General features: G+C 46.8%; 11 protein-coding genes across 11 annotated transcripts; 2 read left to right on the forward strand and 9 right to left on the reverse strand.

The window, feature by feature from the left end:
• Positions 1–52: 52 nt before the first annotated feature.
• On the reverse strand, positions 53–734 carry BX661DRAFT_65968 (uncharacterized protein). Its single transcript, XM_051539379.1, has one exon. It carries the CDS (start codon positions 511–513, stop codon positions 169–171), a length of 345 nt encoding a protein of 114 aa, XP_051394222.1. The 5' UTR covers positions 514–734; the 3' UTR covers positions 53–168.
• BX661DRAFT_65940 (ras family-domain-containing protein) lies at positions 477–1,801 on the reverse strand. The gene is made up of 3 exons (XM_051539378.1): positions 1,603–1,801; positions 783–1,220; positions 477–506 (listed from the first exon to the last, which is right to left on the reverse strand). The coding sequence occupies exons 1-2, from the start codon at positions 1,646–1,648 to the stop codon at positions 856–858; spliced, it is 411 nt and encodes a 136-aa protein (XP_051394223.1). The 5' UTR covers positions 1,649–1,801; the 3' UTR covers positions 477–506; positions 783–855.
• A 574-nt stretch (positions 1,802–2,375) lies between these two features.
• BX661DRAFT_177648 (uncharacterized protein) lies at positions 2,376–3,472 on the forward strand. Its single transcript, XM_051534690.1, has 5 exons — positions 2,376–2,573; positions 2,674–2,752; positions 2,785–3,035; positions 3,129–3,302; positions 3,337–3,472. The coding sequence occupies exons 1-5, from the start codon at positions 2,483–2,485 to the stop codon at positions 3,456–3,458; spliced, it is 717 nt and encodes a 238-aa protein (XP_051394224.1). The 5' UTR covers positions 2,376–2,482; the 3' UTR covers positions 3,459–3,472.
• Positions 3,473–5,801, reverse strand: BX661DRAFT_177651 (glycyl-tRNA synthetase 1). The gene is given in 7 exon segments (XM_051534691.1): positions 3,473–3,696; positions 3,747–4,156; positions 4,188–4,330; positions 4,378–4,599; positions 4,617–4,841; positions 4,928–5,547; positions 5,703–5,801. 6 exon segments carry the CDS (start codon positions 5,528–5,530, stop codon positions 3,536–3,538), a joined length of 1,764 nt encoding a protein of 587 aa, XP_051394225.1. The 5' UTR covers positions 5,531–5,547; positions 5,703–5,801; the 3' UTR covers positions 3,473–3,535.
• Positions 5,802–6,249: 448 nt separating this feature from the next.
• On the reverse strand, positions 6,250–6,588 carry BX661DRAFT_168963 (uncharacterized protein; the record flags this gene model as incomplete). The annotated part of the gene is made up of 1 exon (XM_051533481.1): positions 6,250–6,588. One exon carries the CDS (start codon positions 6,586–6,588, stop codon positions 6,250–6,252), a length of 339 nt encoding a protein of 112 aa, XP_051394226.1.
• A 1,173-nt stretch (positions 6,589–7,761) lies between these two features.
• BX661DRAFT_203452 (uncharacterized protein) lies at positions 7,762–9,582 on the reverse strand (the record flags this gene model as incomplete). The annotated part of the gene is made up of 5 exons (XM_051538529.1): positions 7,762–8,365; positions 8,875–8,991; positions 9,265–9,386; positions 9,426–9,463; positions 9,541–9,582. The coding sequence occupies 5 exons, from the start codon at positions 9,580–9,582 to the stop codon at positions 8,115–8,117; spliced, it is 570 nt and encodes a 189-aa protein (XP_051394227.1). The 3' UTR covers positions 7,762–8,114.
• Positions 9,583–12,276: 2,694 nt separating this feature from the next.
• On the reverse strand, positions 12,277–13,944 carry BX661DRAFT_140270 (5-aminolevulinate synthase; the record flags this gene model as incomplete). Its single annotated transcript, XM_051532832.1, has 1 exon — positions 12,277–13,944. One exon carries the CDS (start codon positions 13,942–13,944, stop codon positions 12,277–12,279), a length of 1,668 nt encoding a protein of 555 aa, XP_051394228.1.
• A 1,293-nt stretch (positions 13,945–15,237) lies between these two features.
• Positions 15,238–16,545, reverse strand: BX661DRAFT_66069 (Snf7 family). The gene is made up of 3 exons (XM_051539380.1): positions 16,448–16,545; positions 16,233–16,252; positions 15,238–16,092 (listed from the first exon to the last, which is right to left on the reverse strand). Exons 1-3 carry the CDS (start codon positions 16,452–16,454, stop codon positions 15,580–15,582), a joined length of 540 nt encoding a protein of 179 aa, XP_051394229.1. The 5' UTR covers positions 16,455–16,545; the 3' UTR covers positions 15,238–15,579.
• Positions 16,546–16,607: 62 nt separating this feature from the next.
• On the reverse strand, positions 16,608–17,391 carry BX661DRAFT_177659 (peroxiredoxin). Its single transcript, XM_051534692.1, has one exon. It carries the CDS (start codon positions 17,301–17,303, stop codon positions 16,794–16,796), a length of 510 nt encoding a protein of 169 aa, XP_051394230.1. The 5' UTR covers positions 17,304–17,391; the 3' UTR covers positions 16,608–16,793.
• Positions 17,392–17,579: 188 nt separating this feature from the next.
• On the forward strand, positions 17,580–19,027 carry BX661DRAFT_177660 (uncharacterized protein). The gene has a single exon (XM_051534693.1). The coding sequence runs from the start codon at positions 17,643–17,645 to the stop codon at positions 18,894–18,896; it is 1,254 nt and encodes a 417-aa protein (XP_051394231.1). The 5' UTR covers positions 17,580–17,642; the 3' UTR covers positions 18,897–19,027.
• A 240-nt stretch (positions 19,028–19,267) lies between these two features.
• BX661DRAFT_177663 (uncharacterized protein) lies at positions 19,268–20,672 on the reverse strand. The gene has a single exon (XM_051534694.1). The coding sequence runs from the start codon at positions 20,609–20,611 to the stop codon at positions 19,358–19,360; it is 1,254 nt and encodes a 417-aa protein (XP_051394232.1). The 5' UTR covers positions 20,612–20,672; the 3' UTR covers positions 19,268–19,357.
• Positions 20,673–21,682: the final 1,010 nt, after the last annotated feature.

Here is a 21,682-nt window from a genome sequence, read left to right on the forward strand (position 1 = left end):
GAAATGTAGTATTATCATGATAAGGTTGCAAATGAAAAAAGAAAGTGCAAAGAAACGGAAACAGACGAAGGCGGAGGCGGAGAAGGATGGCAAAATTAATGGATGGATGGATGATGAATAAATGGGACAAGTTCAAAAAAATAGTAAGTAGGCAATCTCCAACCAGCTTTACCAGCAGCAGCCACCAAGCATTGCACCGGCCCTAGAGTCGCCGCCACTGAGGCGGATGGGCCGCTTAAGACGGTCCTGCCGCTCCCCCGCCCTGCCATCTCCAAGCAAGCCACCGCGCTCATTGCTTTCGCTGTTGTTTCTTTCCTCCTGTCGACGAACCAGCCGGCCGGCCAGCTCGTAAAACACATCAATGACGCCGTCATCGTCGCGGCAGGAAATCTCAAGAAGTGCGGTCTCGTCGCCAGTGATCTTCTTGATATAATCGCGCGCTCGCGTGTACTCCACCTTTCGCTTCCCCGGCGCCAGGTCCAGCTTATTGCCGACCAAAAATAGAACTAGCATATATAAAAAATGAGAGCAGCCAATTAGTTTCAAGTATGAGTATTCTATTTTCAAGAATTTTACGCATGCCAATTGACAAGACAATGATAGAACACGTCCAAAACTCGTAGCACTGTGCACATCACAACACGCGCAATTAATGCAACAACGTGCATTTTGTGCATTTTCGTATATTTAGAACGCTCACATTGCTGCAATTTTTTTCACACGAATGCCTTCCAAATGAATACAAAAGACATGGTACATATGAACTCATCATTAAAACTTACCGGTCTGCTCCATATCGACTTCTTCTTGAGCTCTACAAACGTCACAATTGATCGATAAATGCAACAGCGTGTTTTATCTGCGGAAAATTAGCAAAAATAACAAGCCGACATTGCTGCGGAAAAAATATGATATGCGAATTTCAACAACAAAAACCACTAAAAAGTCTCCAACCATACCTTGTACCCACGTGTCAACATCTCTAAAGCTGTCTTCGCTAGTAATATCGTACACCAGAATTACTGCGTTGGCCCCGCGGTAGTACATCTGCGTCATTGCCCGAAAGCGCTCTTGCCCGGCACTGTCCCAGAGCTGCAGTCGGCACTCCCACCCGTCAAGCTCAATCTTTGTGGTCACAAACGATGCGCCGATTGTCGACGGCGTGCGATCAGCAAATGTCTGGTGCACGTACCTGGTCACCAGTGATGTCTTTCCAACAGCTACACGGGCTTTTGTATGACGAGCAAAAATAAATTAAACAATATTTAGCAGTGAATTGAACGAGGGACCCGAGGCACAACAGACCAATTGAACAGTAATTACGCCCTCACACTCGGGTCCAATTAATTAGGAAGACACCTCATATTTCCATAGAAAAATCTCGCTGTCGATATTTCGGCCTTTAAAAAATACCAAACAAAAAACATTGATTCTGTGGGGGAGAAGAGGCGCTAAGCGTGACCAGAGATTGTGACGGTGATACGCAAAGAGGCGTGCTTTTTGGGGGTAACCAAAAACAAGACAACGACCTGTTTTCAGTCAAAGAAAAAAACAGGCATAGTTCAGCTTTGCCTTGCTGCGATACACTTTCTGCTTCTGTACCTTGCTTTCCTAAAATGGCAACTTTGGCCTCCAGCGCTCGCGTCATTATCAACCTATTTGTGTATGTGTATGTCGTCAAATTGCGAGGGGTAATTTCGTAAAATAATAGAAAAAAGAAGTGGCAAATGGATATAAAGTGCGAATGTTTAGAAATGCGAAGAAATGCAATAAACCTTTCAGAATAAAAGAAACAAATACACCCGGATTTGTCAAGCTCCAGAAGTATACAGACAGGCACCCAGGTAGCCCGCCAGGCCGTGTGGCTTTCGTGTACTCTGCACACACTTTATTTTTTTATAATGTCACGGGGTTCACAATACATTTCATTTTTTGGCTGTTTGTCTGCTGCTGATCATGTGTCCTTTAATTGTGCTCGGCAAAAAAAATGTTCATAGAAATTTAAACAAAAAGTGAGAACGAAAGCAAGCGAGTGAGTATGTGAAAAAGAGTCGGGCAAATTGAGCAGATTTTGCAGATCATGATGCCAGTGTATTTAGGGGTACACCATCAAATGAATCCGCAAGTTTGGATTAAGCCAAAATCTCCATTTCAAACAATGCCCTGGATTTGACGTAATTGCTATATATTATACCCATTCTTAACCCCACGTGGCCCTTCCCCTCATCCCCTCCAATGATCCCAGAAGTGTCTGCTTGCTGAAAGTGTTCCAGGCAGTGCTAGGAGGAAAATCACATTTAGCAATATGCATTGTATTCAAGATAGGCAGCCAACTGCGCCTTTCTCTGAGACAGGATGAACCTTTGGCGCCACAACATTATTAGATACTTTTTATTTTATTTTTAAATTTTTGACATATTCTTATTCATTGCACGCACAAAACAGCATCATATTTAACATAATACCAATACTGAGGCCAAAAATGAAGGACACTCGGGACGACGAATCGGTGGAAATAAAGAGCACCCCGTCGTCAGGATACCACAAACGGCATAGGGCCAAGACTGGGCACTGTACGCCGCTGACTGGATCACGGTTCTCATTGTTGTGACAATCTCTCAATTAATATTAATCCCGTGGCCCAAATCTATATATTTCTGGTAACCGATCCAGATATCCAGCAAAAGTTTTTGGCCGGCAACTACAACGACATCACCCGCGTTTGCGTGGTGCTCAGCACAGCTATACCACGGTAATCATGATCGTTTGGCTGGGATTCTACAGGCGACCGCTTAGCGAGATCCACCATTCTATACTGGGGTTGGCCATGGCGTTGAGTTTCAGCACCTTGTTCATGTCGCTGTTCAAGCAAATGTCGGATGTATTAGCGTCTGATTTCCTCGACAGATGCAAGTTGAGCCAGGAAGACTTTGACCGCGCTTATCAAACGGGCGTCGCGCTGTCATACAAGGACTGCCAAAACAAGAATATCAAAGGCGATCTGCACATGTATCCTGTGCCATTAGTGTCCGTAAGTCAAGATGAAAATAAAAAATCAACCAAAAAAAGCACTTGTCGTCTTACTATTCAGCTGATCTCATGCTTTTTATTCTGCTTATTTCGTGTAGTTTCGTCGTGCGCTATGGGTTACTTGTCGCTGTTTATCAGCATCCAACTGGGGTTGCGCCTTCATCCGCAGGTCCGCCGCCAGCTGCGAGAAATTGCGCCCGACGATGCGATCAGTCGCAGCCGGCCTGGGCAGACGCTGATATCATTCATCACCCTGTTGCCGTTTGCCGCTGGTACGGCGTTCCCAATCTCCTGATGAGGACCAAGGCGGCGGCCACGGCTGGGGATATGCCGTTGGATCGCTAACCGGATTAGCATTTGCCTACTGGGCCCACCTCCTATATTGCAGCGACATGGCAATTGCGGTGATACTTCCGCCTTACTCTTGAAATCCAAGGGAGCCCCTGAAAATATGAAATTGTATATTATCAAAATCAATAATATTAATGTAAAAAAACGAGCCACATCACCCGCATTTACTCTCGTCAGCAGTATCGTTGACAGACGGGTACTTGCTCAGTGCTTCGTCCCAGGTGGTGTTACCCAGGACGAGGTTCTTCACCAGGTCGACAACCTCGTCGATGGAGGCGCGGATCTGCTTGGTCGTGTCGCGCTCGCGCAGGGTGACTGTGTCATCCTTGGCGGTGTCAAAGTCAACAGTGATGGCAAGGGCGTACCCAGCTCGTCGTTGCGCGCGTAGCGGCGGCCAATGGATGCCGAAGCAGCATCGTCGATGCGGGCGGGGACACCGTTGGTGCGCAGACGGCGAGCGACGTCCAAAAGGGGCTTCTCAAAGCTGGCGTGGTTGGACAGGGGGAGCACCAGGCACTTGAAGGGTGCAACAGCCGGGTTGAAGCTGAGCACAGCGCGCTGCTCGTCATCGGCGCGCACGGTGTACGAGTGCTCAATCAGCGAGTACATGATGCGGCCAATGCCGAACGAGGGCTCGATGACATTGGGAGTATATTCGCGGATGTACTCGGTGAAGGTCTTGTTCTCGATGGTGATCATCTCAGAGGTGATCTCATGCTCGCCGTCGGCGGCAGTGCCAGTCAGTGTGACGGTGGTCTTGCGTTGCTGGCCAGGGCTTCCTTGATGGCAGTCAAATCGGGTCGGACAGGGCCTCCAGGTGCTCCTGCACGGGCTTGGCAGCGCGCTTCAGTTTGGGGCCGAACACCTTGCTGTTGGGCTCGCACACGAGCTTCTCGTATACGCGGGGCTCGGGCAGGTTCTCGCGAACGCACAGCTTCTCATTGGTACGCTTGGCGTGCACGGTCAGGTCGTACGCCGAGCGATCAGCGCAGCCACGCATTCGATCCAGCCGAACGAGTTCTTGATTTCAGCATCCCAGCAGTCGCATGCATAATGGGCCATCTCGTTGTCCATGTGCTGGCGGAAGCGCAGCAGATCGCGCTTTATGCCAACCGACATCAAGTAGAGGTAGATGCGGCCCATGAAGTAGCCCAGCGTCTTGTTATCGATCACGCCCTCGGTGACGGCATCACCAATGGTCATCTCGATAGGCTCAGTCTGCCCTCGAGCTGGACGGAGCTCGGCAACAGGCGTAGCTTGACGTCGGCAACATCATCGAAGCGGGGGTGATCTTTGTTCAGCGGGTCGACATAGTGCTCGACCTCGGCCATCGTGAACTCGCGAACGCGCAGAAGACCCTGACGCGGCGAGATCTCATTGCGGAAGGAGCGGCCAACCATGGCGGATGCAAAGGGCATCTTCTGGTTGTTGAACTCGAGCAGGCGCGAGAAGTTCAGGAACTGGCCTGGGCGGTCTCGGGGCGCAGGTAGCCCTTGAGATGGCCGGTGGGGCCGATGCTGCTCTCAAACATGAGGTTGAACTCGACGGGTTTAGTCACCTCGTTACCGGTATCAGGGTTGCGGATCTCAAAGCGGGTGATCAGCTCGCCGAGGGCGTCGCCGTCGTAGTTGTCGATCTGCGCCAGAACGTTCTTGTACTCGGCGACAAGCTCGTCATCAAGCTGGATGACGGACGGGGCCGCCCTTCTTCTTGTTCTTCTTGGTGCTGGCCGCCTTGGCAGGAGCAGCAGCAGCGTCAGCACTGACAGTAGGCCAGCCATCTTGCGTGCAAGGGCGTCGCCATCGAGACGTGCCTCAAGCACAGCCTCGACCAAATGGTCGGCGCGCGAGATATCGCCGGTCTTCACGTCCTTGCACATCCAGTCAGTGAACTTCTCGACGTGGCCCGAGGTCTTGAGCACCTCAGCCGGGGTCATGATGCTGCAATCGACCTCGAGCATGTCCTCCTCAATAATAAAATGCTGCCGCCACATGTTGATCAGGTTCTGCTGGAGCGCAGTTCCGGTCGGTCCAAAGTCGTACAGGCCGGCGACGCCACCGTAAATACTGAACGAGGGCGCGTAGAAAAAGCGCTTGAGCAGCAGCGAGTCGAGCGCCGTGCGATCGATATTCAGTTTGTTGTCAGACATTTGGGCTATTATGCGACCTGTAGATTTGAAGCGTGCGGCAGAAACAGGGGAATTGAGAGTGTGCAGTTTTAGTAGTTGTGAAAGAATGCTAGTTCGGGGAGCACGGTTGGGTGCTGCTGCAAATGTGCGCCAAAGCATAGCTGAGGCCATTTTGGCATGGGTGGGTGCTTACTGGAGAGATAAAAAAGAAGAGGATAAAAAGGAAATGAGAGTGAAATTGGAGGTTTCCAATGAGAAGCGAAAAAAGATGACCTAGATATGCGATCCTTCGTGTATTCCAATTAAAATAAAAAACTAAGAGTGAAACCAAGGATAGTGTGACACATTTAAATCCGGCTTGTCGTCAGTGATTGATCCATTGATCAATCACCGGTCAATTTTGTACTTGGATATACAGGAATCCCATACTGGTAATATAAATACCAGTATAATATGAACAGTTGATGCTGTTCATTCTTTAGCTCTCTTTTAGTCCGAATAATGCCTATTTCTGGTAAACATCTGGCGAAAAGTGTTAACGCACTACCTTTTAACGAAATGTAAAGGTAAGTACATAAATACAATCTCCGAGGTTGGGGTCTGTTAATGGTTTCATTTTTGATTGAAGTTGTATTTTGGCAAAGCACGAGGCTAAGCGCACATAACAGTTTAATACAAGGCATGGGCAAACACATGTTTTATTACATACATACAAAGGGTATCTATAAAAAATACAGTGCCTAGATGCCAGCCTTGGTATTGTCCTTGGTGAGCTTGTCGTGGTACATAGCATTGCCCTTGGCCTGAGTGCGCTGGCTGTGGCCCTCGCCTCCATTTTTGTCGCCGATGGCCTGGCCAAACATCTCCTTGGCAGTGCCGCTGATATTGTTAGCAGAGTCGACAGCGCGGTGCAGTTCGGGGTTCTCCTTCTCACGATGAGCCCGATTCTCCTGAATCTTTTGCTCGCCCTTGCTCTCGGCCCACTGCTCGCGGCCAGTCTCGACAAGATCATTGTTGCCCACTATGTTTCCAACGGTCTCCTTGATGGCGCCGGCAGTCTGATTGTAAAGGCTGGACATGATGATAAAATGATTAAATGAGATTGTTTGGTTTGTTTGTTGAAAAAACGAGGTTGTAGTTAAAAAAAGTAGTTGCTGGTTTTAAGAGCAGTGAATAATGTCTTTGTCAAAATATGTGTTAGCGACAGTTGCTCTTTTATATCCTTTGAAGCAGCCGATGCTGTGCACGAAATCAAACATTGGTATGCCCAAAAAGCTCTGGCTGGATTTGTGATTGAAAAGTGGTAATAAACAATTTACTATTGTGTTTACCACTCCGTTATATAAATTTAATATATAATTGTCCAATCGGATATTCTGACATATGAGAAAGAGAAAAATGGCGGCATTGTTTATGCACATATTTGGCCATGTTATATGGAGTATAAACCATGGAAAATATATAAAAAATATAAATGACGACACAAGGTATGAAACGGATTGTCATTCGTTTATTTTAGTTCAGTTTTTTTGAGAGTGTAATAGATTTTTGATTGAGAGTAACAGGCGGGTAGTATTATGTGGATCCATTTTTAGTTGTTCCACATCGAGTATGACGTATTGTTGCAAAAATCACCAGCGGAGAGCGCCTGAAGGTCAAAACCAGATAATATAATATATAATATGTATTTATTTATTTATTTTTAAGGGACAAAAAACAGTTTCCACACCCCAGTTTCATTATTTGAGACTGTCGCTCCCCGCAACATGTCAACAAAAGCGGCTGACATAACAGAAACCCAGTTCAATTGTCGGCAGTGGAGAATGGCTAGGCTCGGTACCCGACTTGTTTTCAGGCCTGTAGTCAGAGTCGAGCCGCTCAGACCAATTGTAACAGTATTTTGCCATCGCGTGGCAGGATGTAAAAAACATATTGGCTTATCATAGCTCAGTTTTGTTTCTACCGCTCTGAATATCACTCAAAGAGCCTCCAAAAATATTTTTTATGATAATCATGCCTGACTTTTATTATGTAAAATAAATAATTTTCAGCTGCCGCGCAGAATCTCATGTTTATAGAAATTGAGAGCGCGCACGCATCAGTGCGAGGCGAATGAAAGCACACCATATTTCATTGAATTTATTTGATTTAGAAAAGAAATACAAAAATGAAGAATGTAGAGTTTTTTTTAAACATGTGGCGACAAATCTCTATTTGCGGTTGCAATAGTTTAATTATTTTTAGTTAGTTGTGCTAATGAAATTCGATTGATGACAAAAAACTAAGAAAATGTGAGAAACTAGATCAAGAAAAACCAAATCTGCGAATGCAATTAGGATGATTGACGAGATCATCTTGGCGAGTAATAAATTCAGACGATCTCTGCAAATTTGCTGCACGCGGATTGCTGTCAATTATCATCAGCCGCGGTAACTAACAGCGATAAAAGCAATGCACTCCATGCATTTTCCCCAATGACCACCGTCGTTTCTGGGATGACCAGCGAGTGCAAGTTTCTTGCCAAAATAAGACGAGGCCCAACCACATACCCCCAAAATCTCTATGCCAGTTTCCTTTTCATTCTCGGCCACATTTCCAGAAAAATTTATTCCAGTACGCGCAGATGTAATGCATGAAGTAAGATTCTGACAATGTAAGGGCATTGCAGAATGAGCTTCTGGAGGAGGTCTTGAAGGTGGTTGAACGAAGTGCTGTTCTCAACGAAATTCAATATATTGGTGAGAGACGGCGGGTTGGTAAAATACAATTTGCAGAACAGTGTCGACGATGAAACAGTCCAAATAATCTGCTCAGTGTACTGGGTAAAGCGTTCCAGTTCTGTGGTTATCATATTGTCTAATGATAAATCAATACTAACATTAGCTTCTTCCTAATTGAATTCAATTCTCTGTAGGCAGTCATATAACTAAGCTCCCCAGCCCCTTTCCTTAAGAGCAGCCATTAATGCATATGGCTTCAACTTGGGATATTTGTCAGTTAATGGCTTGGCAACAATATGGCAACTGTGACATCAAAAATGGGGGCTGAGTCACGTGGCAGCGTAGATGCATGAAATATGATTATATTCCATGCGCACAGTGATTTCTGAATAGTGAGCTCTTTAGCTCTTCTCGTAGTCTCATTTCTATTAACATATATTATAACCAGCTCAATTACTCATTACAGCAATTGCCTGACTGGCTCTAAAATAAAACTCGGGACATGGACAACCATCTGAATGATCAAGCTGCGACTTCTTGGACAAGTGAACTATTTTAGTACGTTTAGAAAATATATAATCATTCCAAACGTAAAAATGTTGGCTTGCTTGCCATGCACTCCCTTCTTAGAAACCAAAGATTTACCCTTGCCAAAGCCAATACCAATTGAGCCTTCCCCTAGATTCAAAATGTCTGATGCTTCCACACCCAACCAACACATCCCTAACTGTGCCAACAGAGCCGCCACCAAATCCAACCAAGCTATGGTCATCAAGTGAAAAAAGTCTGCCATCAGCAAGCATAGATGGGCTGCCGCTGCCAAACACAGAGGAACCACCGTCGAGTCCAACAAAGCTGTTTCCACCAGGCGCAGAAGGGCCGCCGCCAAGACTAACAAAGCTGACGCCTACAAATGCAGAGGGTGTATCATCCAGATCATCCTAGCTATGGCTCAGACCAAACGAGTCATGATAAAACAACCACTCTCATCACCGATGTCTATGCAGGGATCGACGAAATTGACATGTCCATCACCTTTATTATGACTGAAATTATCCTCCTCGCTGTCGCTGGATGCACTGGATTCAGTATAATAAGCGTCCATGTCGTCGTTATTGGAATTACCAAAAAGTCCCGCTTTTGCGTTTGCCCTCGACCTATAAATATGGGGCATACAACCACGCAAATGCGCTTACTGGACTTCGCCATTCTGAAGACGATGTGGACTTGGGCGCTATACAATTGGAGATTGGCACGGAAAAGGGCCATGTTCGCGAATTTTTCTCACTTCTTAATTTTATGGTAAATTACGGTGGGTGTTATGGTAACATCAAGCGCAGCAGAAGAGCACATTTTTGTTGTCAGTTTGATAAAACTAGCTATAAAACTCGGTTACTAAAAATAAAAGATAAAAAGTCAATAAAGTTATCTCACAATCTAAAAAGTAAATATTTAATTTATACCATTGACAACTGAACGTTGAATTTTCACCCCATAAAAGTCAAAATTGCTGAGCTAGAGGCGCACTCCAAAGAGAGACCAGAAATCACATATGCAAGTTTGAGAATTGAGGAGTGCGGCTTCAATTGGACAGAGAAAACTAGAATTTTAAAATTGATGGGGATGAAAAAGTGTATACATTCGATATATTTTTTAAAAGGTGTCTACTTTAGATATCTTCCCTAAAATTTTATTTTGGAAACAACTATTTGTTTGAGTATTTCAACTTTACTCATATCGTCGTCAGAAAAAGGTTATATTTTTTGTTATTGTAAAATGGAATATTATGCGGCTACCGCTGCATTGCTGTTGCCAAAAAATAATGTAAATATTTTTGGTACCGGTGCTTTGAAAGCTATCCATAAATTAAAAATATTACAACTCCATATACAATAACTAATTCTCGATTTCTGCTTTTAATCATATATTGTTGAAAGTAATTAATATGCATAAACTTGGAAACACTTATTTTTGAGTTCTTGGTATTTCTTAGCAAGATCGTTTAATGATGAAAGTACGTTTTTATTTATATTTTACAACTATGCCTCAATTTGCTAAAATAAACTGATTTTATAATTTGAATAGAATTCCTGAAATCAATGGCACAAATGACAGCCATTACGTGTGTGGAACACTTTTCTGACCAGTGACTTTTTTGTTTATTTGTGCAAACTGGAAAACAGCAATGGGTGTCGATAAGTGCGTGCAACGCCTACAGATTTTCTGCCAAGCTATTTGTTAATTTTGGTTGGGTTTTGGTAAACAATTAATTTTTCTGACAGTGAAGCTTTTTTGGTGTGGGCAGCACATACCTCAAAGCAACATGCATTTTAATTTTTGAACCTGGTGGCTGTTATTCCTTTTGAGCAGGCAAATAATTGATTGGAAAATTATTGGATGGTCAAAAAATCATGTCAAATAAATTTGCGCTATCCGGCATTTGCGGAACATTCTAATACACCAATGCAAAATACAAGAGATATCTAACTGGCCTTTTTAGAACCGAAACCATACGGAAAATAAGAGAAAATCTTTTTTCTGTCGCCAAATGGCAAATACTGAGTAGTTATTCAAAAGGGGAGACATATTCCGGGTCATCCTTTCTTTTTTCTCTTCTTTTTTCTTCACTCAGGCTGCCTCACTTGCTCTTTTATTTTATGACTGTTTCTAGTTCTTACAGTTGTGTCTCGAGGTAAATTGCAACGACTGCGTGGAGGTTGAACGCTTTTTATACAACCCTTGACTCCCTTTTAATTGTCCTGGTATTGGGCTTCGTGGCATGGATGTTGTGAAGTTTGATTTAACTATCAAATGACCTCTGAGGGTTACATAAATAGGTCGAAGTTGTACTTTGGTAATTCTTGTCCCAACCTTATTTGTTCTTTTATTTTGTGTTTGTACTTTTTTAGTCGCTGTCGTGCTGCTTTTGGCTTTATGTTTGCACTTCTTATGTTCCGCAGGAACGAAAGTCACTTGTGCAGCTTGTAACAGCTTTACAGTATAGTTTTCATCTAGAACCAAGCCCTTTTGTTAAAAAGGGAGTGAAAGTGAAGGAAAGACCAGACTGTACTGCAAGTATTCGGTTGGCTGGTGGAGCTGCGGGTGGCTCAGTTGGTAATATGGTGGACAGCAATTAGGAATTGTCAATATGACAAGTATTATATGAGACTGGTGTGGGGCAACGTGGCTCATATTCTGCATGTGGCATGCCTGTTGGTTTGTGTAATTTTGAGGTCATTCACATGTGCAATTTTATATGTGGTTTGGTAAACTGCTTGACTGGACTGAGAGCCTTCAGTTTCCGCCCAGCCTCAGAAAAAAGACAGCAATCCAAGGTTGTGAGGGGTCGTTGGTCAGCTTTACACTTTTTAATTGTTTTCTAGTCCCCTTCCGGACTTCTCGGCGAGTAAAAGCAAAGCTAATGAGAGAATAAAAACAGTCCGTTGGCTACAAAGGTCAGATGTTTGTAGTCAATGCATGCCATGCTATTTGTTGTTGCGTATTATATTTTTCGGGTGTGCCGGTCCCGACAAATGCTCGCAAGTTTTAGGGCTTTTAAGGATACCTTTTTGGGTTGTTGTAGAAATTTATTGCAATTTGATATTATCATTCAAGGTTGCCTGTAACCAAAATATTGACGACAGGCAACATGAATAGGCACCAATTCTGATAACAACTGTAGAAATGGAAAACAATATTTGACCTTTTACAATTGTGTGTGCTGGACCGCCCAAATGGTTTTTGTTTTCGTATTAACTGCTCTGTGCGCATTAGTTTATTGTGTAGGTCAAGTGCAAGATACAATTTTGTTTCTATTTATCATAGTTTATTCGTAGTTAATATATTATAAATAGTATTTTGCACTAATTTATATTAGCGTTATCATCGTCAACAAACTAATATGTGGATGTTTTAAAATATATTTAAGAGCAAAAATAATATTTATTGGCGAAATGCAAACCTAAAAATGTTAATTTGCACTTGATTTTTTAATTCAGTGCGTTTCTCACAAAATTATGAGAGAGATGAAAGAAACGGTAGACAATCCTAAAATTGCCAAATGTTGCAATGTCCGTACGAGTTAATCTCACAGCATGGTGGCAGAAATGATCTGCTGGACAGTCTCAGGAATGGCAGGCACAATGGGAACACCTCCCTTGCGTGCCAGCTCACAGTCATGAGCCTGCTTGAGCTGGTGATCTTCCCAGACATTCTCGACGCCCCGCTTCCAGCCAACATGCTGCTCAGATTCTCGCGGCTCTCTCCGACACCGCAGCGGCCGCCCATGCGCTCCCAGTCGGCGGTGCGCTTCAGCCCGAGGCGGTTCCACACTGAGTCGAGGGCGCCGAGCAGACGCATGCGCATAAAGTTGTCGTGGCCAGGGCCAGGCGTAATGCGCAGACGCTCCTCGCCGACGGGCACGGTCGGGTAGTTGATGCTCTGCACGTAGATGTTGTGCTGACTCAGCAGCATGTCCGAGGCCATCTTGGCGCTCTCAGCATCGCCGACAAGCACCGGGACGATGTGCGACGGGTTAGGAACGACGGGAATGCCGGCGTCAGCCAGGTCGGCCTTGAGCTCGCGCACGTGCGTCTGCTGCAGGAAGCGCTCGCGCTGCGAGTTGGCCAGGTACTGGATGCTGGCAACGGCGCCGGCGTTGATGGGCGGCGGCAGGGAAGTGGTGAAGATGAATCCGGGTGCGTACGAGCGGATCATGTCGACGAGCGAAGACGACGCGGCAATGTAGCCGCCGACAATGCCGAATGCCTTGCCGAGCGTGCCGGTGACAATATCGACCTCGTCCATGACCGAGCCGGGAATACGCTGGCCGGCGGGCGTCTGCAGGCTGGCGTTGTAGTCGTAGTGCTCGGCAACACCGGCACCGCGCGGGCCGTACATGCCGACAGAGTGCACCTCGTCGAGGAAGGTGATGGCGCCATACTTCTTGGCCAGCGCGCAGATCTCGGGGATGCGACCAACAGTGCCGGACATCGAGTACACACTCTCAAAAGCAATCATTTTGGGAGTCGAGCGCGGGTACTGCGCAAGCAGCTTCTCCAAGTGGTCGAGGTCATTGTGGTCAAAGACATGCTTCTTGGCACCCGAGTGGCGGATGCCCTGGATCATCGATGCGTGGTTCATCTTGTCCGAGAAGATCACGCAGTTGGGCAGCGCGCTGCACAGAGTCGAGATCGTCGCGTCGTTAGCCACAAAGCACGACGAGAACACCAGCGCCGCCTCCTTGCGGTGCAGCGTCGCCAGCTCCGACTCGAGGCGTAGGTGCAGCGCCGAGTTACCGGCAATGTTGCGCGTGCCGCCAGCACCGGCGCCATAGGCGTCCAGCGCTGTCTTCATCGCCTCAGTGACCACGGGGTTCTTGCTCTGCCCCAGGTAGTCGTTGCTGCACCACACGGTCACAATGTTGGACGCGTTAGCCGTGTGCGCCTGCGGGTACCTAGCCGCCAGTCGGTTGATGTTGTTGAAGTAGCGGTAGCTCCTGTCGTCGTGCTTCTTGGCGAGCTTTGCCTGGTACTGGCCCTCGTAGTCAAACGTCGCCTCGCGGGAGGCGTGCGTCGCGGGAGCATTGGCAGCCGAGATGCCTACATGTTTATATTTTATGCGTTTATAGCGATGACGGTTGCAATTAGTGACGCTGTTTGAAGGAATTAATGAGGGGACTAAAAGAAAATATCGCGCCAATCTTTTGAATGTCATTAATTCTCACGTATCGCATTTTGTAAATAAAAACGGACAAGGAGCATATGCAAAATAAATGTTTGTGTTTAAGAGGATTTTCAACAAGGAGCTGCGCTGTGTCATGTCCAGCTAACAAACAGTCTAGAATCGTGGGGATTGTTTAAAAAGCGCTGAAACTTGCTTTTCTCATCTTATCACAAAAAAAGAAATCAACAGTCCACTTGGCCGGAAAACAATTTTTTTTGATTTTTTTGCTGCAGTGTGCCATTATATACACATTAATGATGAATTTTGCCACGGCCACGACCATGGCCACAGCCAGCGCCAAGAGTGACAAGTAATCCGCGCAAATAATATATACAAACAGTAATTTGAGGTAGACGCTGGGCGTCAGAACTGTGTGGAGAGCGCAGCTGCCAATTTAAAAGTTGGAAAAGGAGGGTGAAAGCAGTGAGGAGAAGAAAAAAGCGAGATAAAAATGACCCCTCTAACCATCATCTCCACAGACAGGCATTGCGCGTAAAAGACATATTGCGGAGGCAGTTAAAAGCAGAAAATTGCAGAGAATTATGTTGGTGATACTTACCCGAGGAAGCTGCGTGGTTGCTAGCAGCGGCGCCAGCGGTGGTCGCAGCGCCCTTGGCAGGAGCAGTCTTGCAGTTGCATAGGGGCACGACGCAGGGACAGCGTGCTGTTGGTGCTGGCCGACCTTCTCGGCAGCATCCTTGGCACGGATGGAGGGACCGACCACGGGGCAGTCGGACGCCTTCGCCAGAAGAGCCGACTGGCCAGTCTGGCCGGGGCACACGCTGCACCTGGCCTGCTCGACAGCAGACGTCGCTAGCCCACGCGCTGCAGAGCCTGCACCCGACATGCCCTGGAGAGCTGCAAGGCCCGTGCGCGCAAGGTAGGGGCACGACCTGTTCAGGATAGACATTGCCTTGGTAGGGTCCATCATTGAAGCGAAGGTAAGTTGGGTTGGGTTGGGTTGGGTTGGGTTGTTGGGTTAGGAGGAGTTGGAAAAAGCAAATTTGTATTTGAGGATAAATTGCAGAGCAAACAAATAGATAATGAAATCGAAAACAACGAAAAGAAAGAAGCTGCAAAAGTATTTTTGTCAGGCGAGGTTCGCGTCTACTGCAGAGCGAAAACCGGCCCAAATTGATTGTTTTCCGCTTGCCTTTTGGGTGTCTGATCGCCTCAATGAAAGCGCTGCTACGAATTTGCCCAATCTGTAAATTTTGAGATAACCCAAGCCCAAATTTCCCCCACCAATCGCTGGAAAAAGCCCCAAAAAGATTGATTGTGCTGATTGGTGCGATCGACACTCGGCTTCAGCAAAACTGGCCTGATATTGGAGGTCGCAAACTGTGCGGCGGCAAGGCTGGGCCTTTTTTCTTCGGCATTTTTACCAATTTGGGCCTGTGTGACGGCAAAAGACATCTCCGAACCCGTGTCCACGCAGTGCGCAATTGGCTGCGCTTGTCCTGCGCGCCATCAAAAATTTTACAAGTGAATTGTAATTTTTCGTATTGTCCAAAGCGGTTGGTCAAAGCAATTTATTAAACCTGGCGATCAGCGATCACCAACCTCATATCGACCCCACACGCCAGCAGACTTAGGATGCCTCGCGGAGCTTGGCCAGGCGCTCGCTCAGCTCGCTTCGTCCGGCAAGTACTGCGGGGCCTGGATGTTGGCCAGCTCGGCATTGAGCTCCAGGCCGTCTTGGTCGGCTGTCCGCTGGATGAGCATGTCAACCTCGTCCTGGGGCATATCCAGTGCCGTCGTTCCGCCAATGGCTCCCTCCATGTACCCGGTCTGCACGTCGAGGTCCTCGAACTGCTGCTCGAATTTGTCCATGACGGCCGATATCTGCTCCAGGTTCATTGACTGCGCCGCCTTCTCCATCGAAACGACAGTGATTCCCATCGACCTGACCACCTGCTGCATCGTCAGCGCCGTCTGTACTCGGCTGGCCACCGCATCGACCCGCGACGCCATCTTGGTTATGTTTAGCCGCTCGCTCTTTTTGCGGATCGCGTTGGACGCGTATATGCGCGCCTCCTCTGTACCGCCGGCACTGATCGCCTTTTTCAGCTTCTCAAGCTCCTTATTTTCCTCCTTCTGGCACCGCTTTGCCTGCCGACTCAGCATTTTGGACGTCATCTATTGCAGTTTAATAAAGCGCCAAGAGTCAGTAAGCTGCACAAAGTTGGCGTTGTCATGAAAACCAAGAAATAAAATTAGGATTGTTACACTTGGTTCAGCCGCCCTGTGGCGGTGTGGCAGTGGCTAGCACTACTTACCCTAAGGTTTAGCAAGTTATCTACACGCGTATGCAGCAAAAAGGGTAATTCAGGGTGAAAAATAGTGTGACAGTCGACCCGCGTCGCAGTGATATTAGTAAATGCAGTCAGGTACAAATTCAAGGCGCACAGACAAACATGGCTTTGCGCCATATGGCGCCCACCAAGCGGGTCATCAATGCTGACGGCGCTTGGCTACCGCTTATTGTACATACTCTCCATGTCTATATTGTTTATGCTATCTGAATTATTTGTATTGTCTGTGGTGCTTTGCGTTTAGCTGAATTTAGATATATATAATATGAGTGCGTGTGTATGTGTATAAAACTGTAAGATGCAAATTTATATTAAAACAAATTGAAGCGAAATAAGAGAGGGCCTGTGAAAGATGCGCGCCCTTCTTTGAGGCGACAGAATGTTTGCAAAATGCGGGGGGTTAATGTCTCACGTGGACGGGGGATGCCAAGAGTTTGGCCCAACTTTTTTTCGTTACTGCCGCTTGAGACAGCACACACACATTCTCCATCTACAAGTTGGTCCGCACAAAATGCGCGCCAGTATCTACAACTTGGCAATGACCGATGCCGCACCAGAGACAGTGACGCCGCGGGCAGGTTCGACGCCCAGGTACTCGACCTTGAGGTCGTTGATTATCATCGCGAAGCGCGCCAGCCTGATCGGGCCCATCCGCATCTTGGTACCGTCGTTGACCAGACCAATGGCGGATCCGAACTCGCCGTTGGCGTCGCTGAGCATCAGAACGCTGTCCTTGACGCCGTGAGCCTTGCCCCAGGCGTCCATGACAAATGGGTCGTTGGATGCTACGCAAGCAACAATGTCGACGTTTTTTGCCTTGATTTCGGCCGCGCGCGTCGCATATTCGGGCATGTGGGTCTCTGAGCAAGTGGGCGTGAAGGCTCCCGGGACGGCAAACAGAACAACGCGCTTTCCCTTGAACGCGTCGTGCGTGTTCATCGGCTGAGGCACGCTGCAGACATCGGCGTGCTCGGGGTTGTATGGTGCGTAGGTGAGAACAGTGTTGGGGATAGTGTCGCCGACCTGAATAGCCATGGTAGAATAGTTTGTGTTGGTTTTTTTTGGGGAGCGATACTTGAATAGTGTGTAGCAAAGAGAGTGGAGAAGATCGGAGAAATGAAAAATGCACAAAGGTGCAAAAATGCAAAGATGATGCCCCCCCTATTTGATTTTAAAACTCCCGCGCTTGCTCGTCGTTTCGCAATCAGTTATTGTCACATGCATCACCCATAGAGACGCAAAAACAGATTGTGTGTATTTGTTTTTAAAAATGGGTGTAATTTTTTTATGCGCGCTTACTCTTAAGCCTATCAAATTTCTACCTCTATTTTTTTATTTCTTCCCCAATTTCAAATTTATTCTATTATTATAAACATGTCCTCACACGGAAGCAAGTCGCCCGAAGATACATTTGGTGCTGACTACGACGACAAATCAGAACGCGGACGCACGCCGCCTGCGGACAAAATTGCCGATGACACAAGTGTAGATGCACCCGCTGAGAAGACACAGGATCTGTTTGGCGATGACTCGGACTTGGAAGCTGCGGACGAAGCTGCTGCAGAGACCAAAAGCCCCAAAGAGGCTGGCGACAGCGCCGCGACAAAAGAGTACAGCGAAGAGAAAGATGATGGTTCTAGTGATAACGACAATGCTGAAAAGTCAGACGCGCGTGTCCACCCTGATTCCCGCAGTGATGGCGAGGAAAATGACGCTGCCACAGATGGCACTGATTACTCGGAGCGTCGGGCTGGTAATGGCGCTGCTAGCGATGGTGAAGATGCTGAAGAGGCCGAAGAGGCGCCCCAGCCTGTGGACCCAAAGCAGGCGGAGATTGACGAGATGAACCAGAAGATTGACTCGGTACTTAAGTCCGGACGCAGCCGCAGACGCAAGAGAACAGACGAGGACGACGCTTCAGTGGACGAGATAATTGTCGAGCTGCGCAAGCGCATGCGTGACGCCGCCTACCGTGATATCGACGACAATAAGGACCGCCTGCCAGCAATTCACAAGCTGTCAATGCTCCCCGATGTGGTCGATGAGCTCGGAAAGACACAGCTCTACGAGGCTTTTTTGGACAACAACATTGTGGACTCGATAAGGCTCTGGCTCGAGCCGCTGGACGACGGCAGCTTGCCCAGTCTCGATATCCAGAATGCCATGCTGGACATCCTGAAGAAGTTGCCCGTGCGTCGCGATCACCTGCGCGAGAGCGGCATTGGTAAGATTATCCTTTTCATGAGCAAGTGCCCGCGCATCCCCGAGATCAACCGCCGGATTTGCGAGCAGTTTGTACAGCAGTGGTCGCGCATGGTCTTGCGCCTTAGCTCTGACTTCCGCGACAGGAAGATTAGAGAGGCCTCTGTCGATATGGGTCGCAGGCAATTCACTGCCGCACGCCCGAACGCTGCCACTGCGAACCGCAGGACGCCTGGCGGCATCCAGATTGAGAGCGGCAGCGGCAGGGACGGTGATAGGGCGACCGCGCGCATTCCTCAGCGCGTGGCTGCAGACTACACGGTTATGCCGGTGTCCTCGCACGTAGCTGTTCAGCCCGCATCCAGCCGCAACATCAGCGAAAAGTTCAAGAGGCTGAAGCAGGCAATCAGCAAGAGCGGTCGCTGAGCGCATGTAGATGCAAAGTGTATTTTTTTCTTGGTGGTGAATTTTTGAAGAAAAAAAAAAGTTTTATCTTTTTCTGCCTTTGGATATTTTCATTTTTTTCAACTGCCAAATAAATCATTTGTTGTTAATAAGCCCCATTCATCAACCCTTCAAAACATTGCCACAAGAGACGGGCGCAGAATTGAGGATGTAGCTCAGTAGCCAATTTTTCCTCCCACATATTTTCTATATCCTGGCGGTGTCAACGTCTCATTTATTCCCACAGGTTTGAATATATTCTTGATTAGTAGTCTGAATAATCAGCAGGCGAAGCGAGCAGTTGATGATGACATATGATTGTTATTTTACTTATTAAAATAATTCAAAGCAATTTTTTTTATAAAAACCAAGAGACGACTTTGCACGTAAGTAAATAACAATTAAACTAATAGACTGCTAAGCGCATTTTGCTTCCGTGCTGCTCACAGAGGCGCATTTGGGAGCAATTTGGCTAGGTCGAACGACGACTGGACAAGGCTCGAATCGGCGCACGCGCTGTGGATGCACATTGTCTGGTTACCATTCAAGTATCCCGGAACTAGCCCCATGTCGTGCACATGGCGGCGAGCAAAGCCTTTGTCGACAATGCTATTATTGTTCAAAAATATCTCTGAATACGGGCGGTGCGCAGCTGGCGATAGTGACCTCGGCGCTTTTATGTATGGCTTTGCGCCTGCTGGTGATTGAATAAAAGGCTGCATTGTTTTAGTAGACAAGACACGCTCATCCAATAAACTCTCGACAGCATCGCAGGTTTGCTGAGAGGGCCGAGGCGATATCCCTATGTTGACAGAGCCTGTCGAAATGTCGCTGGAGCTGGAGATGATGCCGTCACACAGATTGGCAGTATGCGTCTCCACATTTAATATGGTAGTGCAGCCAGAGCCACGGAAGGCCCTAGACCCAAACACTGAGTATTTTGCGCACGCGGAATTATTTTCTTGTAATGGGTACATTAGAGATGCTCTTCTGGTCGGCAAGTGCAGACTGGTTGAGCGCGGAGTACATCCAAATGAGCCTGTCAGACCGATTGACAATGGCTCTGTCATTGATTCGTTGCATGACAGCTCAGATTTGTTTCCGTTGCTGTTCTCGCTGCAGTAAAAGTCCTGGTCGGCAGGTAAGCTTCTCCGGAAAGCTGCAGCATCTCTGGGCGAGCACACTGACTTTGTGAAATGTGATTTTTTGAGCAGATGGTGCTCTGGACGGGGGTAAAATGTTGTCGAAGAATACAGCGTGTGTGGAGACCCGTAGTACTCGCCAGAACATTGACTAGGCCTGGGAACACATTCGATTTCAGCAAGCACGTGGAGGTCTGGCGATATCGATTCCTCGCGCACTGGCGATCGGGCAATGAGTCGCGACCTGCGCAGGACGCGCAGCTTACTTTCGCAACGGGCTGCCTCCTGTTGTGTGCCGCTGCTGTGTGGCCGCCGTTGTGTGATCTGCGCCAATGAACCCTTGGGCAAAAAAATAGTTTTCAGGCGAAAGAGCAGTTTTATTGATTTCCTCTGTTCCGTCCCGGCGGGCTGTTCGCCGATGGCAGTTGTAAAACGCGTATTTTTGGGCGTGGGCGGGTAGAACACTGGGTGTTTTGGTATATCCGTCTGCTCGGGATTGAGTCTGGTGGGAATGACGTCGCTCTGGATATTACCGATCTTGTTTAGCAGCCACATGTCATGTACTTTGGTAGTTTGAGGTGTAAAAATAATATTAATAACAGAAAAGGATGACCCTGAATAAAAAAATAAAAAAATACAGAGATAAAATATTTAGCAGATACCAAGTTCGAGAATATATACTCAAATTAATTTTTCAATAAAAATTGTCTATATTATCAGGAGCGCAACAGATATTATTCCAACAAAAACAACAAATATGAACAATATATTCAGATGGTATATTCTTAAAGAAAAAATTTGCAGCGATATAAACAACGGGATAAAAATTAGTGCGCAATGTCCTGAGGATAAAACATTTGTCTTGCACATGATTAGCAAACACAGCACGCACAATGACCGAGCTCCAGGTATATTTGTTAATTACAAAATATGTTTGAGGGAGAGAGTAGAGTGTCGGATAATACAATGCTGAGTAGTAATCTCTGCGTCCGCGTGCTCGCAGATTAAGCCATTCCAGCGATAACAGTGGTGACGGATTGTTTTTTTTTACTTTGTCAATTGGGTGACATGCACTGAAGTATGTCAGATAATGACGATGATATCATTGTCGGCTCGGTGTATCAAGCAACAAACCACTGCCCCCATCGTCCCTTAACTTATTTTTATTGGTTATTCTAAACGCTGAATCCCTCGACTCCCCGACTCCACGCATGCCAATGCCGTTGTTTGGCCTAGCACAAACGCAACCACAAGAATGGTTGTGATTTTCACACTGCTTGTCTGTCAGATAATACGAAATATCAGATATATTTGAATACAAATTTATCACGAAGCAACGACAAAAGTTTTTTTGATATTAGATTATTGAAAAGATGCAAACAATGATTTCGTGTTTTAATATCAAGTTATTAAATGCAATAATAATACTAAAAAATACATATTTACCTGCAGGAAAGAAAACAAAAAATTGAATTATCCTAGACCTCACAATTGGGTGAGCAGTAATTTCAAGATATCCAAATACAATATTGAACACAACCACACAAAAATATCTACAAGGAACCAGGCAAACAGTTGCTTTAAAATTCCAGTTTGCCTTGATGACAGAAACATTAACCATGTTAC

Source organism: Kickxella alabastrina (assembly GCF_025024165.1).
Source record: "Kickxella alabastrina strain RSA 675 chromosome Unknown BX661scaffold_3, whole genome shotgun sequence".
NCBI classification, from domain to species: domain Eukaryota; kingdom Fungi; phylum Kickxellomycota; class Kickxellomycetes; order Kickxellales; family Kickxellaceae; genus Kickxella; species Kickxella alabastrina.

Excerpts from the sequence above, each read along its gene's own strand:
- BX661DRAFT_65940 (XM_051539378.1), bottom strand. The coding sequence starts at position 1,648 with ATGACGCGAGCGCTGGAGGCCAAAGTTGCCATTTTAGGAAAGCAAG. Across the intron at positions 1,221-1,602 it reads TGCCATTTTAGGAAAGCAAG|CTGTTGGAAAGACATCACTG; the intron begins GTACAGAAGCAG and ends AAGCCCGTGTAG.
- BX661DRAFT_177663 (XM_051534694.1), bottom strand. The coding sequence starts at position 20,611 with ATGTGGCTGCTAAACAAGATCGGTAATATCCAGAGCGACGTCATTCCC.
- BX661DRAFT_65968 (XM_051539379.1), bottom strand. The coding sequence starts at position 513 with ATGCTAGTTCTATTTTTGGTCGGCAATAAGCTGGACCTGGCGCCGGGG.
- BX661DRAFT_177659 (XM_051534692.1), bottom strand. The coding sequence starts at position 17,303 with ATGGCTATTCAGGTCGGCGACACTATCCCCAACACTGTTCTCACCTAC.
- BX661DRAFT_177651 (XM_051534691.1), bottom strand. The coding sequence starts at position 5,530 with ATGTCTGACAACAAACTGAATATCGATCGCACGGCGCTCGACTCGCTG. Across the intron at positions 4,842-4,927 it reads GTAACGAGGTGACTAAACCC|TTCCTGAACTTCTCGCGCCT; the intron begins GTCGAGTTCAAC and ends CGCCCAGGCCAG. Across the intron at positions 3,697-3,746 it reads CGCGCGCAACGACGAGCTGG|TCACCCTGCGCGAGCGCGAC; the intron begins GTACGCCCTTGC and ends AGGATGACACAG.
- BX661DRAFT_66069 (XM_051539380.1), bottom strand. Across the intron at positions 16,093-16,232 it reads ATAACTTGCTAAACCTTAGG|ATGACGTCCAAAATGCTGAG; the intron begins GTAAGTAGTGCT and ends AAACTGCAATAG.
- BX661DRAFT_177648 (XM_051534690.1), top strand. The coding sequence starts at position 2,483 with ATGAAGGACACTCGGGACGACGAATCGGTGGAAATAAAGAGCACCCCG. Across the intron at positions 2,574-2,673 it reads TAGGGCCAAGACTGGGCACT|ATATCCAGCAAAAGTTTTTG; the intron begins GTACGCCGCTGA and ends TAACCGATCCAG. Across the intron at positions 3,036-3,128 it reads TGTGCCATTAGTGTCCGTAA|TTTCGTCGTGCGCTATGGGT; the intron begins GTCAAGATGAAA and ends TATTTCGTGTAG.
- BX661DRAFT_177660 (XM_051534693.1), top strand. The coding sequence starts at position 17,643 with ATGTCCTCACACGGAAGCAAGTCGCCCGAAGATACATTTGGTGCTGAC.